Below are 15,655 nucleotides of genomic sequence, written 5' to 3'. Positions count from 1 at the left end.
ATCATCTGAAAAGCATTTACTTTTCAGATAATGCACAAGAGCAGAAACTTCCTCTAAATTCCTCGACCTTCGGGAGGCGGAGTCGTCGATTGCAACCACGTACGTTTATCAAGCTTCTCCAAATTTCCACCCGGGCCCTGCCTCCACCACCCCTCCAAGAATGTGAAATATGTTTGCATGTTTAAAAAAAAAAAGTTCATCTTTATTCTGTCTGGATTCTTTTTCCATGTTAGTACTAGCCGAGCGTCTTGGCAGGAGACGGCCCCTAAACACACAGATTGACTTCCCAGCCGTCTCCCAATGCGGAAGAGACGAGGCGTCCAGGAATACTGATTGTTTTGATTCGTCCGATACATACATGTACGTCCCATTGGAAGGTGGCTCCGTGCATGCATTTGATTTTATTTTTTTTTAACAAAGGTGAAAATCTGACCTGGCAGCTAAGAGGAAGTGTGTTAGAGGAGAAAAGCCTTTTTTAAAGTATTCACTGCAGCTCCATTACATGGGAAGGAGACGTAGAAATGTGCAGTTCAGCTCATTTTTTCCTTTTTATTTGGATCTGTTGTGTAAAACCACTGGAGAGACATGAAAACCAGCTATTTCTGACCCCAAGCTATGAGAAGAAAGCAGCACAAAGCGTCCTGCATTTCATTAAACTGTCTTTTCTAATGCAAACAGGGAAAAAATGCAAATGTAGGTAAAGGAGAAAAATGTTTCGGTGGAAGCGAACAGCTTCTGTCCAGCGTTGTTGTTAATGGCCTGCCTCTCCTGCACGGCTCTGCTCTGTCATGTGCTGTTTCATCCCGCTCTACTTTTGTGCCATATTCCTGGTGGTTTTGAAAGTGAGGAGCTGCCAGCTGTGTGTGTGTGTGTGTGTGTGTGTGTGTGTGTGTGCGTGTGTGTGTGTGTGCATGTCTGTGGGGCCCAGGAATGAAGCCCACTGCCACAGCATCCAGTGACCTAATGCAAAAGGCAGCAGGGTCGAGCACTATTCTCTCTCTCTCTCTCTCTCTTCTCTCTCTCTCTCTCTCTCTCTTCTCTCTCTCTCTCTCTCTCTCTCTCTCTCTCCAGTGATTGTGGTCTCTCCTGTCACTAAGCACTTTGTCACGCTCGGCCGGAGACAGTGATGGGGGCTGGGGGGGGTAGTTGGGGTGCAGGAATGTCACTGGCATAGATGGACTGTAGCTGAATATGCTGCAGACATAGCAACAAGCCAGAGGTTGGAGGCTGTAGTTTGAGAATACTGCAGTGAACTGATGAATTTAACATCACTCTCCTGTGAAAGCAAAAATCTGTTAACTTTTCGTGCCCCAAGAAAACAAACCTTTCAACAGCTTGGTTAATGGGCATTTTTCACATATTTTTTTAGCCTGTTAGAGAAGATGGCAATGGAAGTAAGCTGTTTTCAAACTAGCAGCAAAACTTCCAGAAATTGTCCAGTTTAACAATATCTCTGACATTTGCCTTTTTACATACAGCCCCTCCAGAAAATTTCAGGAAAATGTCCGGACCTAAGTGCTTACCTGAGAGCAGCTTAAGTTACAGTTTATTTGAAGCATAGTTTTCTCTGCTTCATATCTCTGGCTGAGTGTATTGTCGGCTTCTTCTGCATGCTCTGTTGTCACCACAGTAGTTATTGCCTCTGTGAAGGCGTCTGAATGTAAAGTTCCTGAGCTGCGCTGCTGGTGTCTGGGACGTATCACTGGGTAAAAATATCATTAGCAGCGGGGTCACTGGTCACACCCCCGAGTGCTGTTAGCAGAGTGTTGATGTTGTCGCCTTCACCCCAAGTCTCACATGCTCATAGTATCGAGGCTTATTCTCATAATATCATGACTTTATTCTCAATTTCTTTGCCTTTAAGTGGCCCTAATACGCCGTCATACAATATAGCTCTTGAATGGTAATAAAATAAACTGCTATACTATTTTAGCAGTATGTTTCTTTTTTTAAACTGATTTTTTTATAAAGACTGATACATTATGTTCCCACTAAGCACAAAGATTTCCTTTCTTATACATGTGAAGTGGCGCACAGGCACGTTCTAGATCTACTGAGACAACACGGTCAAATCACCAGTAAATTAATATAAAGTCTGACTTTAGCTGTGGCCGCTCGTGATTTTCCCTCTGCCAACACAGGTATACTAAAAAAAAACACTTAACATGGGGAGTGCCAACTTTCACAGAGTCCTGTGTGAAATATCACACATGAAGTCGGCCCCAAACACCTCTTCAAGTATCATTAGTGTGAAGGTCCGTGTTGTTATTACCAGACATGGCTGCAATGTTTGTGTTGATCTTTGTGTGTATTACTTACATTGCATCTGCAGTAAAACAAAGCATAACAAGGATGTGAAATACTGTGTCAAAATGTCAAAGTGTGTGTTTTTGTGTCGGTCGATTGCTGTCGTCGTTCCAGTCCGTGTTTACAGTTGTGTGTCGAGTCAGCGGTGGATGTAAGAAGAGCTGCCAGGAACAAGTGTGTGGAGGCCCTAATGGCTGATCATAAAACCCTTTAGATTCCTGCCTTTTTATGGGAGATGGAAAGCAGTAGGACTTTCTTTTCACAGCTTTGCTTAACTAGAGGTGGGCCGCGGCGGAACAAAGACTATTTTTCCACTTTTGCTTTGTGAGCTCGAAAACGGCACGGGGCGTTCGACAGCGACCAGGGATCACAGAGAAACCAGCTTCATCCTCCTGAAGGCACTGGTATCATACCAGCAGGCTGCACGTTACGTTTTCTAACTAATTTGAATATGATCGTCTGATAGTTTCATAGAAGTTGATGCAAAGTGTGGCTGTGAAGAAGAGCATCAATATGCCAGTAATGGAGCCCGTTACTTTTAACAGTATCCTGGCAAGTTTAATGGCCGTGTTCTGAATGTCTTCAACTTGTATGGACACTTCTCCGACTACGTTTACCCCCACATTCCTCGACTGTTGTGCACAGACACACACACACACTCACAGACACACACGCCGACTGAGAGTAGAATGTACAAGTCACCCAGAAGCTGCCTTTTCACCTCTGATCTTTCCCCCTGACCTTCAGTGGGCTACACTCTGGAGCCTGGTGTTTTCTAGTATAGGCTTGAGTGTTCCTAAATAAATCACCTTGCTTTAGGATTTACACTCACGAGGCTGGAAAACACGGCAATGTTGAAAATCCCTGTGCCGATTTCCCTCTTTATCCGCGCAGCCGTGTCAGAGTCCCGCATTCCCCTCGCTGATACTCTTTACCACAGACGTTTAATGTGATTTAAGTGAACGAATGTTTTTCCGTCTCTGTCAGCATTTTGCATCACTATGAGCTGGAGTTTTAGTGGAATTCCCCAAGAACAAACTGAAGTTTAGGATAAACGCAAACAGCTGCTGTGCACGGCAAAAGTGCATCATCTAACGCATTTTATATTCTATAGACTGATCAGTAGATCACATCTGAGAGTAAATAACCATGTGGAAACACTGAGTAGCACCTAATTGAACCGAGTTTTTCTAATAGGCTTTGGTTGCGAGGTGCTGTTGAGCCTGCAGATGCCTGGCAGTGACCCAGTGGGCTTTGATCAGTGGGTTCACATCGGCTTACCCATCATGCTTCAGTGTAGCCGGGATTAGGGTTGTCAGGAGTTGTTACGATAACCTTTTGTGTGATCGGCCGGAACATGCCCACTTCGTCTAGCTCTGGTGTGTGTGTGTGTGTGTGTGTGTGTGTGTGTGTGTGTGTGTGTGTGTGTGTGTGTGTGTGTGTGTGTGTGTGTGTGTGTGTGTGTGTGTGTGTGTGTGTGTGTGTGTGTGTGTGTGTGTGTGTGTGTGTGTGAGAAGCATGGACACCTGAGAGTTCATTCTTACTTAAGTAATTATACACCTTTATCAGGTCGGATTGTTTCATCTGCAGTTTAAAGAACAGTCATTTCCTTTGACTTCAGGGACGTATAATTAAATCCCTACAGAAGGCCTCACATGCAAGTTTGTACAAAACATGAACACAATTTTATCGAGTATCTGCATCAGTAACAGAGAACATATAATGGTTTCCGCCTGATGAATGCATTGAATATAACACCTCATAGACACAGACAGAGTTTGGCCCAGTTTGCTTCTATGACTCAACATTTTAATTTGTGTGGCACCTCCAGATGCTGTAATCCCACAATGCTCCAGTGGTTTTACTTACCAGGGGAATATGAGGAGTCTCAAGCATACATACAATTATTTTCTCCATCGGTTCATTTAGTGGTTATTTTCTTGATTTGACAGATGCCAATCACAATTTCCCAGAGCCCAAGGTGAACTCTCCAGGTTTCTTAAATACTAGTACAAAACCTCAAATCATGAGGCAGGTTCGGCATCGTTGATTTGAAATAGGACGTTAACGATCAATCGATTACCAGAATAGTTGCTGAATAAATGTCTTAATTGATTGATTGTTTTACTCTTAGTGCACTGAAAGGATATAAGTGTCGTACTTCAGCTTACTCAATAGTGGCAGCCTGTTGCAGCAGCTCTCGCTCTCTCGCTTTCGTTTCCTAACTTTATTCCTTTTTAATTCTTCTGACTGATTCACCCAAAGTTTCTGGAGGAGAGGTGTCACAGGTCGTTCCTTCCTGCTGTTGTCACAGTCTCCACATGCTAATATATCCACACTCCACTGAGGTTTTTAACTGATTTAACTACACAATAATACTTTTTGTGTTTGTATTCAATCTCTACCTATGTATTACTTTTTACCTTTGTGTCTATGTTCACTATTCCCTTCCCCCACACGTCAGATTTCCCCATAGTCAAACTAATAACAGGTGGTTGTTATCTTATCTTAGCTTTCGGAAAGCACAAAATGACATCAGTGCTTCGTGAATGTGAACCTGTTCCACCTGCTGCTGTCTCCATCGTTTGAATACCTTCTTCATTCTTTACCTGGAACTCACATTCAAACTATGTGATTATATAAATAGTTACAGGAAGAATGGAAATCACCTTTTTAGTGAGGTGACGGATGTCCCTACATGGTGATATCTGATGAGTATCGGTCAGTTTACTCGGCTCATTTTCTTTCCACCTCCTTTTAACTTTGTATTTTCATTTGTTGTAGTTTTTAATTGAACACCACTGAGGGAGATTTTATACATAGACCTATTTTAAATGCGGTTTTCCTAGTTGATTGTATATCAAACCCACCCCATGCCTTTGTGTTCATAGCTTTATTTAAACAAATTACACTGACACGACCTTCTTATGGGATTTAGCAAAACAGCTGTGAGACATAACACACACAAAGCATAATTATAGTTGTACACACAGGATTTCTGACTGAAAGATCATCCGTCGTACTGAAACACGCTGGTGATGTGATGCGGCTGTGTGGCGTGCCGTCGGTTTCGGACTGAGGTGAGGGTGTGGAAGGAGGGAGGGCGTTGCACCATAGACCTGTAATGAGACTTTGCTGCAACTCCCCTCCAATGTGGTTCCCATCAGCGTAACTTGCACTTGTGGCTGAAATTCCAGTGCTGTTGCAAATGCCTCGTCTGGATTCAATCAAATCAACTACTGCCACAACATGTGTAGAAAACTAAGAATACCATGAATTCGATGATGCCCAGATACCTTTGCAAGAGGCATTTTCCAGACTTTTGTCTTGATCAGGTGTTATGTGCTTTTGGCTCAGCAGTTTGGCTCAAGTCTATGAGCAGTCGACAACATTAAGTGGAGTCAATGACTCCGGACATTTTCCAGAACTTTTCCCGCCACCTTCCTTGTAAAATATCTGGAAAAATGTCTTAAATACACAGCAAGCGAGAGGAAGTGTTGATGACGTTTGTAACACGCGACAAATAAGAATTTGTGCGTCATATCCCTTTCCTGAATGTTGAAGACATTTTCCTGCTGTTGTAAACGCGTCTCACCCGGACAATCTACCTGCTGGCTTCTTCACATGTGAAAGGCCTGTCTGAAAACAGCTGAACAATCATTTATCATCCTTATTTAGTCATCGCCAGTTCCCCCTGTGCCTATTCGGTGTGACTGTTGTCCTCCACAAGCTGCTTCTTTTCACCTGAGGACTTGCCCCGGGACATTGTGCACAGACCCAAACTCCCACCATGTCCCCCAGAACCTCAACACTCCCTCTACTTCTTCTCCAAAGCTATAATTAAGCAGGCTCCTGCTTAGTCGGCATTCTGCGCAGGACCTGTAAGAGGAGGTGGTGGAGGAAGACGACGTATATTAATGAGTCAGCACTGCGTAGGGAGCTGCATGGGAGACATGCGCGCTCCTCTGAGGCCGGAGGGACGAGTGGCCAGCTGGCTCTGCTCCGAGTCTCCGTATTTGTTTCGATGTTCTCTCCCTCCACAGTGAACTTTGACTGGATCGAATATTACATTAGACACACACACACACGCTATCATTTTTATAAAGCAGGTGTCCCACACAGTTGGGCAAAGATGAGTCATCATTGTGCCATGGAAGTTTAGGAGCTGATGCTCCCGCCTGGGGACCCTCACTTCCTGTCACATCGGGCTTCGCTGTGTCCAGATTTCCTGTCTGCCTGAGAGGGGAAGATTAGAGAGCTATGAAGTTATTTTTTAATCAAGGAGCGCGCACACACACATTTCTCTGTCCGAACCACAACAGAATGCATTTAGTCTTTCTTTTCTTATGCTACATCCTCACTTTTTGTTTGAAAACGCATCATCTCTGCTATGGATTCACTTGGCGTCCACAAGAAGTTTGAAGACTCCGGGGCTGCGTTTTAGTCTGGAGGGGCAGTTTGGAAACAATGACGTAGACTCTCGCTGACTGAGTCTTTACGTTCAGGACGTAGCCTTCGCTAATTTGACAGGCTCCTATCACATGACCCCCTTCCAGGAGAAAACAACCGGCATCAGCCTTATAGAATGTGTGTATAAGCGTTGCTGACCCTGTTTACTTTGCTGACTGTTGTGCAGTTAAATTCTGCATTTTACAACCATGTAGGAGTCGGGCTGTTACTAAGTCCCATGTCCAGCGGGATATGCATGCCTTCCTGTTTACTCCAACACACACGCCCAACAATAACAAAGTAGCATGGCTGTTTTCCTCAAGTTTTACACCTTAAGGGAATCAATCCACCTTTGTTTATTTTGGCCATGCAACTCCATCTCAGCTAATATGTCGTCGTTCAGAAGTGAGTCTCTCAGTGTGAGGATGATCTCGTCCTCCATGAAGGGTTTGATTGTTTCACTGATTGCTGTAAATCTTTGGTTGGCAACATCATGCTTGAACTGTGTTTAACCAACTGATCTTGCCTCACAGCTCATTCTTTGCACCGTGTTTTATCTTGTCTTACTTCGAGTTAACTGGTTCAGCTAGTTCCTGTCGTATAACTTGAGAGCTAAATCCGTATTTTTGTCTGTTTTTAAGGTTTGTGTTCGTACATGTGTGTGCCTGTGTGAGTGTGTGAGTGAGTGAGTGCACAAAGGCCCACTGGTGATCCCTACATCTACTGCCTGGTAGCAAAAGGGTGGGTCACCTCTGTCAGCACAGGCAGGAATGTTCTGCAAGCTCAGCATTTTACCCAAACACACACACACACACACACACACACACACTGCATCTCAGTAGTAGCAGTGTGTGAATATAGTTGACATGCTCACATGTCATTTTTGATGCATAGTTTGGACTCCTCATTCAAAAAGGGACCCGGTTCAGGACGAAAGCAACGGGGCCTTGTTTATGGCTTCAGTAATAAAAACTGTGCTAATGTCACATGTGGAATGAAATCTGTATAAATGATTAGCAGGTTTCTCGCAGGAAAATTCTTTTCAAGTACATCTGTGCATAGTTTGAGCAAAGGTTCCTGAGTTTGTGAGGCAGGTGGTTTGATTTAAAGACGTAGGCAAACACTGGAGCGCTCGTGTGCACAGGTTTTCTAGTTCAAGTATGGAAACCTTTATGTTGTCAGCTTGTTGTGACTCTCAGACTTTTTCTATACCGTTTAGCTATTTTTCTTCTCTCTTTGTTGCATTTGGAAACGAGTAACACGTGAAAGACCGTTTTTCAACCCTGAATACTTAACGCTAACCTTTACCTGTCTCTTTTTATGTCTTTGCAGAAGAGGTCGACTATGCTAACTTTGGCACCAACACAATAACGCGCAGGAAGAAGGCAGTGGTTGCGCTGCGCAACAACGACATCAACCGCAAACGGCCACACATCCGCATCGGCATGCCCCAGGACTTCCGGCCCGTCTCCTCCATTATCGATGTGGACATCCTCCCCGAATCTCACCGTCGTGTCCGGCTGTATCGCCACGGATCAGACAAACCCTTGGGTTTTTACATCCGAGATGGAACCAGCGTACGGGTGACACCACACGGGCTGGAGAAAGTCCCCGGCATCTTCATATCCCGACTGGTGCCCGGGGGCTTGGCGGAAAGCACCGGGCTGCTGGCGGTAAACGACGAGGTGCTGGAGGTGAACGGCATCGAAGTGACTGGGAAGTCCCTGGATCAGGTAACGGACATGATGATCGCCAACAGCCACAACCTGATCGTGACGGTCAAGCCCGTGAACCAGCGCAATAACGTGGTCCGCAGCAGCAGGATATCGGGCAGCTCCGGCCAGTCGTCTGACAGCAGCGGATCGACCGGTTATCCAAGTTTGTCTGTGGCCTCCATGGGAGCGACGTCCTCCGGAGCACACGGTTACCAAGACGACCTGGAGAGTGACGAAGATACAGATATTGTCATTGAGAGCAGCATCAAGCGGCCGTCTCAGAGGTCAAACGCCTCCCTGGCATCAAGCGCGTCTCGCACACACCAGCAGACGCCAACGACGCTTCCAGGCCTCGCTGCACCTCCCAGCCCTCCCACACGCCCCTCATCGGTAGTCTCCACCGCCTCCTTCCGCTCCCAGCCGAGCCTCAACGGAGGGTCCCACCACCACCAGCAGCAGCAGCAGCACCAGCAGCAGCACCACCACCACCAACAGCAGCACAGCAGCCTCAGCTACCAGCTTCACAGAGACCTCAACCTGCAGCACAGCCTGCACCAACAGTCCCAGCACAGTCACCACCACGTACAGCCGCCGCACCACAGCAGCAACCCAGCGCTCCGCCACAGCAACGGCAGCCTGCACAAAATCCTCAGCTCCCTGAAAACGGACCCACGACACAGTCTTGCGCTGCCCAGGGGGGGGGTGGAGGAGGATGGCACCGTCATTACCCTATAATACTTACAAACACACGCACGCGCTCAGAGACATAAACATCCCAAACTGCTCAGAGACTCAAACTGGAAAGCGGATAAATATGAGCACAAGTGGGTTTTGTCAGATTTTAAGTTGAGTAACTTCTGTTTGTTTTTACAAGATAATAATAATAGGAAGTTGCGAGCCATGACACAAGGAAACTGTGTATATTTCTTATATTTTTAAGGTTGTTTTTGTCTTAAAATGAAAAAACTTGTACGTATGTATGTAATAAGCATCGGATCAAATAATTGTTTCTAGGCGAGTCCACTGTATCGGATAGTTCTGAACAACATCTCCTGCTAGTGACCACTTTTATAAAGACCTTTCATTCTTATTACTGGGACCAACTTGGGGTTGCTTATGGATGTTTTTAAAGAGTAAATCTATATTTCTTATATTCTGATAAATGCTGTGTAGAGTATGATTTTTTTTTTTTTTTATAGTTCTTTTATGCATTGATGATTGTGATCAAATCCTTGTATCTGTTCCAATAAATTATTCTGTCTCACAATTTGGCTATTGTTTACTGTATTGTGTAATTAAAAAGCTATGATTCTTAATTATTATTATCACAAGAGCCTCTTAATAGCCGCAATTGTTAAATTTGAGTAGAATTTTGAATTAAAATATAGATAGTTTGCTAAATTCTGGTGGTAAGACAATCTGATAGATACCAGAGTACTATGACTTTTTGGTTGTTTTTTTTGTTACCACTTAATGGCCAATTCAAAGTTTTTAATCAGAAAATATTCAGTTACATATTGTGACTTTAAAAAAATGATTAAGTTAAGAGAGTAAATACAAATTCAAACTAAAAGGTCAAAATACACAATCTTTTCTCAACGATGGTTTCTGTCATTTTAGGTCGTTGTATGTTAAAGTGTTACACCTCGCTGCAAAATGGCTGCATTTGTATCTGGGATATTTTGGCTCCATTTCTCGATAGTGGCAGAGCTTGTTCACAGTTGTTTGTGCGTTACTTATTGTTGTTTAGTTCGCTTATAGGAGTTCTTCTTTACGCTGTAGACATGCAAATCTACAGCTTTATGCCACAAGCCCTTGCCTGTCGCAGGTTGAGTGGAGGGTCAAGTTTCGACCCAGAATCACTCGCTGTAGACACCAGAAAGGGAAGATGGAGAATTTGAAGGTTGAATTTCACTTTTCTTATCATCCTCTGACTGTTGGCTGCAGCCGGTGTACCTGACCTGGACGTGCAGGAGGAATGCAGCTCTGTCGTGGGTCAGAGGCCCTTCAGCAGCATCCAACTCCTTTCACCTCTCTGCTAATGAATGTTTGTCTGCTGTGTTTACCCAGCATGTGACGCTGCTCTAACAGAAAACACATCATCCACATCCAGCTGCTCTGCCTCGGTTGTGATCTGCACCGCTGAGCAGCAGATTGTGGGTTCAGTGGGAGACCCGAAACCCTGTCAGTCACATAATTAGTCTTTGCTATCAGTGACTGTCAATCATGTGGCGACCTGCACATGAAGGAAATGTCGGTTGCTAAGTGATGCTTATCTGGCAAATTAAATGAAAATAAACTGCATCTTAACTAAGAAAATGTTTAAGTTTGAAGTGGAAAAACACTTCCGTGTGATTCTTCTACCATGTCTCAATATATATTTGAGAGGATTTCATCCCTGCATCTTCTCTCCAAATAAACTAATTTGACAGGAAACTTATATTTTTAGATATGCTGTGCACTGAAATGAAACGCAAGCCATTTTAAACCAGAGTCATACCAGTTTCTGTTTCTGCATCAGACCTGTGCACACAACTCAAATCCACTGCGGTGATTCTGGCTGCCACCTGCTGGCCGAGATTCTGCAATACAGGCAATGAACCTCAGGGTCACATAAATCACGTTTGCAATTCTTTCATTGTTTATAATGTATTTGTCACAATAGGTTAATAATATTTTTTTCAGTTGATAGAGATAAAGCTCCATTTTTAAAAGCCGACAAACTTGCTGCAAACTTTCAGTCGCGTCATCATCAGTTTGTGCCTCTCCTGTTTCAAAAGTATGTTTGTTTGTTTATTTGCATATTTATATATGAATATGCATAAAATTGTAATAAATTCAAATGTAAACACATTGATCCTCCTCAGTGTCCATCATACACAACAAAAACAATTGATTGTGCACAGAAATAAACAATTACATTATCACCATTATTAGTATAATAGTATTAACTTTTATACCATTTGTTTTGTCTATTTATTTGACTTTTTAATGTTTTTGGGGTTATTATAGCTGTTATTTTAATGACTGCGTTTTTGTTCGTTTTTTCAACTGCATGAAATGTTCTGTAGAAATAAAGTCCGGGTTTAGAAACCTGTTTTAGTCACACATGTAATAAACATGTACATATAATCTACAGTGAACTGTCACTGACAGTTTTTCTCAGCGCCTTGTTGTGCCGTCCACTCTTTTGACCCTCGTGATGCACCGTCGTCTCCCCAGCACACGTGACCGGGTCAGCTGACATCGCGGTGGCGAAAACACGGCAGTAGATCGGGGAAGAGGAGCCATGGAGCATCGTCCGGTGGACCGGGTGGGCCTGCTGTCCCCGCTGGAGGAGTCCAGCGCGGAGATCAGCCGGGACAGCGGCATCGTGTCGCAGAGCGCCAGCAGCCTGTCCATGGTCAGCGAGATCCTGAGCAGCGGCTCCGTGTCGCAGAGCCCCAGCTTCGGCGCCGCGGCCAACGTCGTCCCGGAGAGCCCGAGCCTCCACGAAGCTGCGGAGCCCGGGGCGACCCGCCGGCACGACCCGGAGCAGGACGACGAGGAGCTGGGACACACCGCCCTCAGCTACTCCTCCTACATCAGGGCCGCCGCTGGAGAGGAGGTCGGTGCTGCTCACAGACACAGACACACACACACACACACACAACACACACCAGGTTCTGTGAGGGATAACATGTCAACACGAGCAAAGTGTGGTGCCACTTTGTTTCTGATGCACCTTTTTAATTTGACTGTCTGTGATCAATGATTCTATCCTGATCAGTTGTAAATAAGCAATAATAGAGAACAGTTGGTTGCGGTTGCCAGATTATGTAAGATCCCCCTTGAGCATGGCACTTCTTCCACTGTCTCCACTCAACCATCTTCCCTCTGCAGGACGTTTGGAACAAAATCAATGAAAGTGTAATTTAACTGAACAATTAAGCTGCCATAAGCCATAAGCATCTTCCCTCTGGTAAAGGGCTGCTGGATTTAATTGAAAAGGACTAGGTGTCATTAAAGATGTGGACTTAAATCAACATGGCAACTGTCAGAGGTGAACAATGGCTGGAGGAAGGTTGGAGGAAAAACCAAACTGTAGAGATGTGATGTGGCCCCGACTCTTAAATCTGTGATGGTCACAGCTATGATTCATTATTTGCCAAAATAGTTAGAATTAGAGATGTTTCTTTAGGCTGTAATCAATGTATTTATCACTTCCTCATCTTTTATAGATCAGTTGTAAGCCATGATTGAGAACCAGATTGTGGAATGACACAAATAAAATCCCTGTGGAGAAGGGCTGCAGGACATCTGGAGCAAAATCCATTGAAATAATAATATTAATAAAGAAAACAGGATTGCTTGGGGAGAGTGAAGGTACTGACTGTGTTTCCTTAAGCGTTACTCATGATGACCGGCTCTCTGTCACTCATGAGTTGACATTAAGTGGATATGCATGACACCAGGCACTGAGTGAGCTGACTCTGTAACAACACAAAGGCCCCTGTGTTTTTGGCCTTGTGGCCCTCGCTGAAACAATTTAAGGACCTTTCATTGAGTTCCAAGGTTGACTCCTTTGATTCAGAGTGGGGTCAGCAGCTTTAGTTTCCACATGGTTTGTATGTGTTTGATATTTTACAACATTCTCTCTTCTTCCAATGATTTCTCCTCTAGATCCTGTGTTTGGAGAAGAGTTTGGAAGAAATGCTGACAAGAGTAGATGAGTTTGTTGGAATGCTGGATATGGTGAGTTAGCTAAGGCTATGAAACAAAAGATTATGTGTTGTTACTATTAAGATTGTTGTGGATGCACTGAAACCTAATGAGTGTATTTGTCTCTTGTAACTCTTCTGTGTTTTGTCTCCAGATCCGTAACGATACCTCCCAGATAGTGAATGAAAACCTACCTCAAATCCAGCAGAAGTCTGATGAAATGAGACAAATATACAAAAGAATTGATAAGTTAGAGGTAAGTGATCCCAGTTCAAGCTGTTAACGCTGCTTTTGTATGAAATGATTTGTTTGGTGCTTTTGTAAAACACACTTTATCCAGTGAATAGCCTCCTGTGAAGGAAACTACACCAACAAGAATTGTGAAATTAATGAAACATGTGATGTAATATGATATATTAGATATCCTCCTCACAAGAGGAGAGAGTGGTAAAGATAATGTGAACTAGAACCACTTTTTATTAGCCAACCACTTCCTGTTTTCTCCTGTCAGTAGTGGAAATAAACACTGGTCTTGGAAAGTTCTTTTTTTAAATCTAATGTTTCACACACACTGGGAAACTAACTGAGACCAAGACCGCTGAGCCAAGATAAGATAAGATTATCATTTATTAGTCCCACAATGGGGAAATTTGCAAAAAGAAAAAATACATACAGTGTGAGAATGTCTTTTCTCTCTTTCTGCAATTTAAGAAAATATGCATTGTTGAAATTATCCAGCCATAATAAGCAAGTGGCCCTTTTAAGCCTTTTGTTTTACATGTGTGTGTGAGAGTATTTGGAATTTAGTTTCCTGGCGCAAAATATTTTTGCTTAAAGTTAAGATTTTCTCATCTTTTTGCCGTGTTATTCTGCTGTCGACAGGCCTTCGTAAAGATGGTGGGAGCCAACGTCAACGCCATGGAGGAGCAGGTCATGCAGGCAGAGGGAGAAGTAGGAACACTACCGGGCGCTTTCAAGAAGATCTTCCGCACAATGAGTGTCCCAGGCTTCCTAAATGTGAGAGCTTGTGAATCTGCAGCTTTACAGTTTGCTTTGTGTGTATCAATGAATTTAACGTGGTCTCATTTGAACAGTGGGATAAATAGTGGACTGTGGTGTGAAACTGTCTTTTCTCCTACATCCATGCTAATACGTTTTTATTTTAAAACGAACACCAATCCTCGTGCACACTGATGCTTAAATGCAGCCCGAAGTTTTCCAACTAAAACAACATAAGCAACATAGCAGCAGTGAAACATTTTAAAGCTAAAACATTGTCGTGTGAATGTAGCCTGAGAGTTGAAACCCTTTCCTTGTTAAACTAAAACATTGTTCTCAGCAGTTGAGATTAATTTGTCTTCCCTTCGTTGACAGAAACCAGCCAGCCCGAGAAGACCAGCACCAAATCAGTGTCAAGAAATCCCCAGCGTGTTCCGGACAGATGATTATTTCACGTCACAGCCAGAACAGTGACACGTCGGAACGTTCAACACATAACTTGGTTCTAACCTCAAGAGGCCTGTTTTGGGTGGAAAAACTTTAGAGACAACTTTCACTGCCATCCATCGCAAGTGGATCTGTCAGTGCGGCGGCCTCACCACAGCAATAGCAGCATTTCTGAACAAGTCACTGGAAGTCAAGTGTGTGGAGACACTGCAGATTTTGAGTGTCGTTCTCTCGGCAGCAACAAACACTGAACTGTAGCAAACTGGTTTTTATAAAGTGCCTATAAGGGTCTTATTTCTGTCCAGTCCTGTTTTCAGTAATTGTGAAGGAAATGTCCGTTGTTAAATGTGACAAGTCAGGAGGTCAAAGTCGTCCCACTGTAAACAAAGGTACAAAAGGAGGTGCTGTAAAGATCTTAGGACGTATTACACGACGGATTAACCCAGCTTTTTTATATTTTACATTCCTCTTACTAGTATTTGTAAAAGCCTGCACGCTGTTATGAATTAATCTGTTTTTCCAGCACCTTATTGCTCTCCCCAAGCAATATCGATCTCAACCAGTTAAGCATTTAATGTCTTCCATTTCAGAAGATTTCACTTTATTGTTAGCCTGCAGTCGTTGGCCTCGGATGATCCCGTCGATTGTGGGGCTACATCTTTGATGGCACCTTTTCAAAAAAGAAGAAGAAAAAAAAAAAAAGCACAATACTGATGAGTTGTGTCGGCTTCACAAGTCGGATTATCTGAAGATGAATCAAAGTTTAGGGCGGCGATGAGGCTGCGAGCGAGTGAGTTTCATAACAATGGATGGAGGAATTTAGAGAAAATCTCGCCTCAGAGGTGTGACGTGGCCCTTTCCCTTTTCAACAAATCAGCGATGATTCGTTATTTGATTCATGATTTGCCAAAGTAGTTAATAATAAAGATGTTTTTGTTTAAGTGTTGCTTTTGGTTTCACGTTCTTAAAATAATCATTAAAGATTTATATATAAGAAGTTTATCTTGTGTTTGTTATGTTATTATATTTACTTTTTT

The 15,655-nt window shown here is 43.6% G+C and overlaps 2 protein-coding genes across 2 annotated transcripts in view; both read left to right on the top strand.

Moving 5' to 3' along the window:
• pard6gb (par-6 family cell polarity regulator gamma b) overlaps window positions 1–9,738 on the top strand; it is a 34,665-nt gene extending 24,927 nt beyond the window's left edge. Inside the window, exon 3 of the mRNA XM_035183196.2 lies at window positions 8,089–9,738. Within this exon, the coding sequence (XP_035039087.1) occupies window positions 8,089–9,206 (1,118 nt within the window). The 3' untranslated portion in view covers window positions 9,207–9,738. The remainder of the gene's footprint in view (window positions 1–8,088) is intronic.
• A 1,954-nt stretch (window positions 9,739–11,692) lies between these two features.
• On the top strand, window positions 11,693–15,618 carry bloc1s4 (biogenesis of lysosomal organelles complex-1, subunit 4, cappuccino). The gene is made up of 5 exons (XM_035183006.2): window positions 11,693–12,078; window positions 13,134–13,205; window positions 13,327–13,428; window positions 14,055–14,189; window positions 14,547–15,618. Exons 1-5 carry the CDS (start codon window positions 11,761–11,763, stop codon window positions 14,643–14,645), a joined length of 726 nt encoding a protein of 241 aa, XP_035038897.1. The 5' UTR covers window positions 11,693–11,760; the 3' UTR covers window positions 14,646–15,618.
• Window positions 15,619–15,655: the final 37 nt, after the last annotated feature.

Source organism: Hippoglossus stenolepis, chromosome 17 (assembly GCF_022539355.2).
Source record: "Hippoglossus stenolepis isolate QCI-W04-F060 chromosome 17, HSTE1.2, whole genome shotgun sequence".
Classification (NCBI taxonomy): domain Eukaryota; kingdom Metazoa; phylum Chordata; class Actinopteri; order Pleuronectiformes; family Pleuronectidae; genus Hippoglossus; species Hippoglossus stenolepis.
The sequence above is the reverse complement of the archived record's forward strand: the minus strand, read 5'-3'. Positions and strand labels throughout refer to the sequence as shown.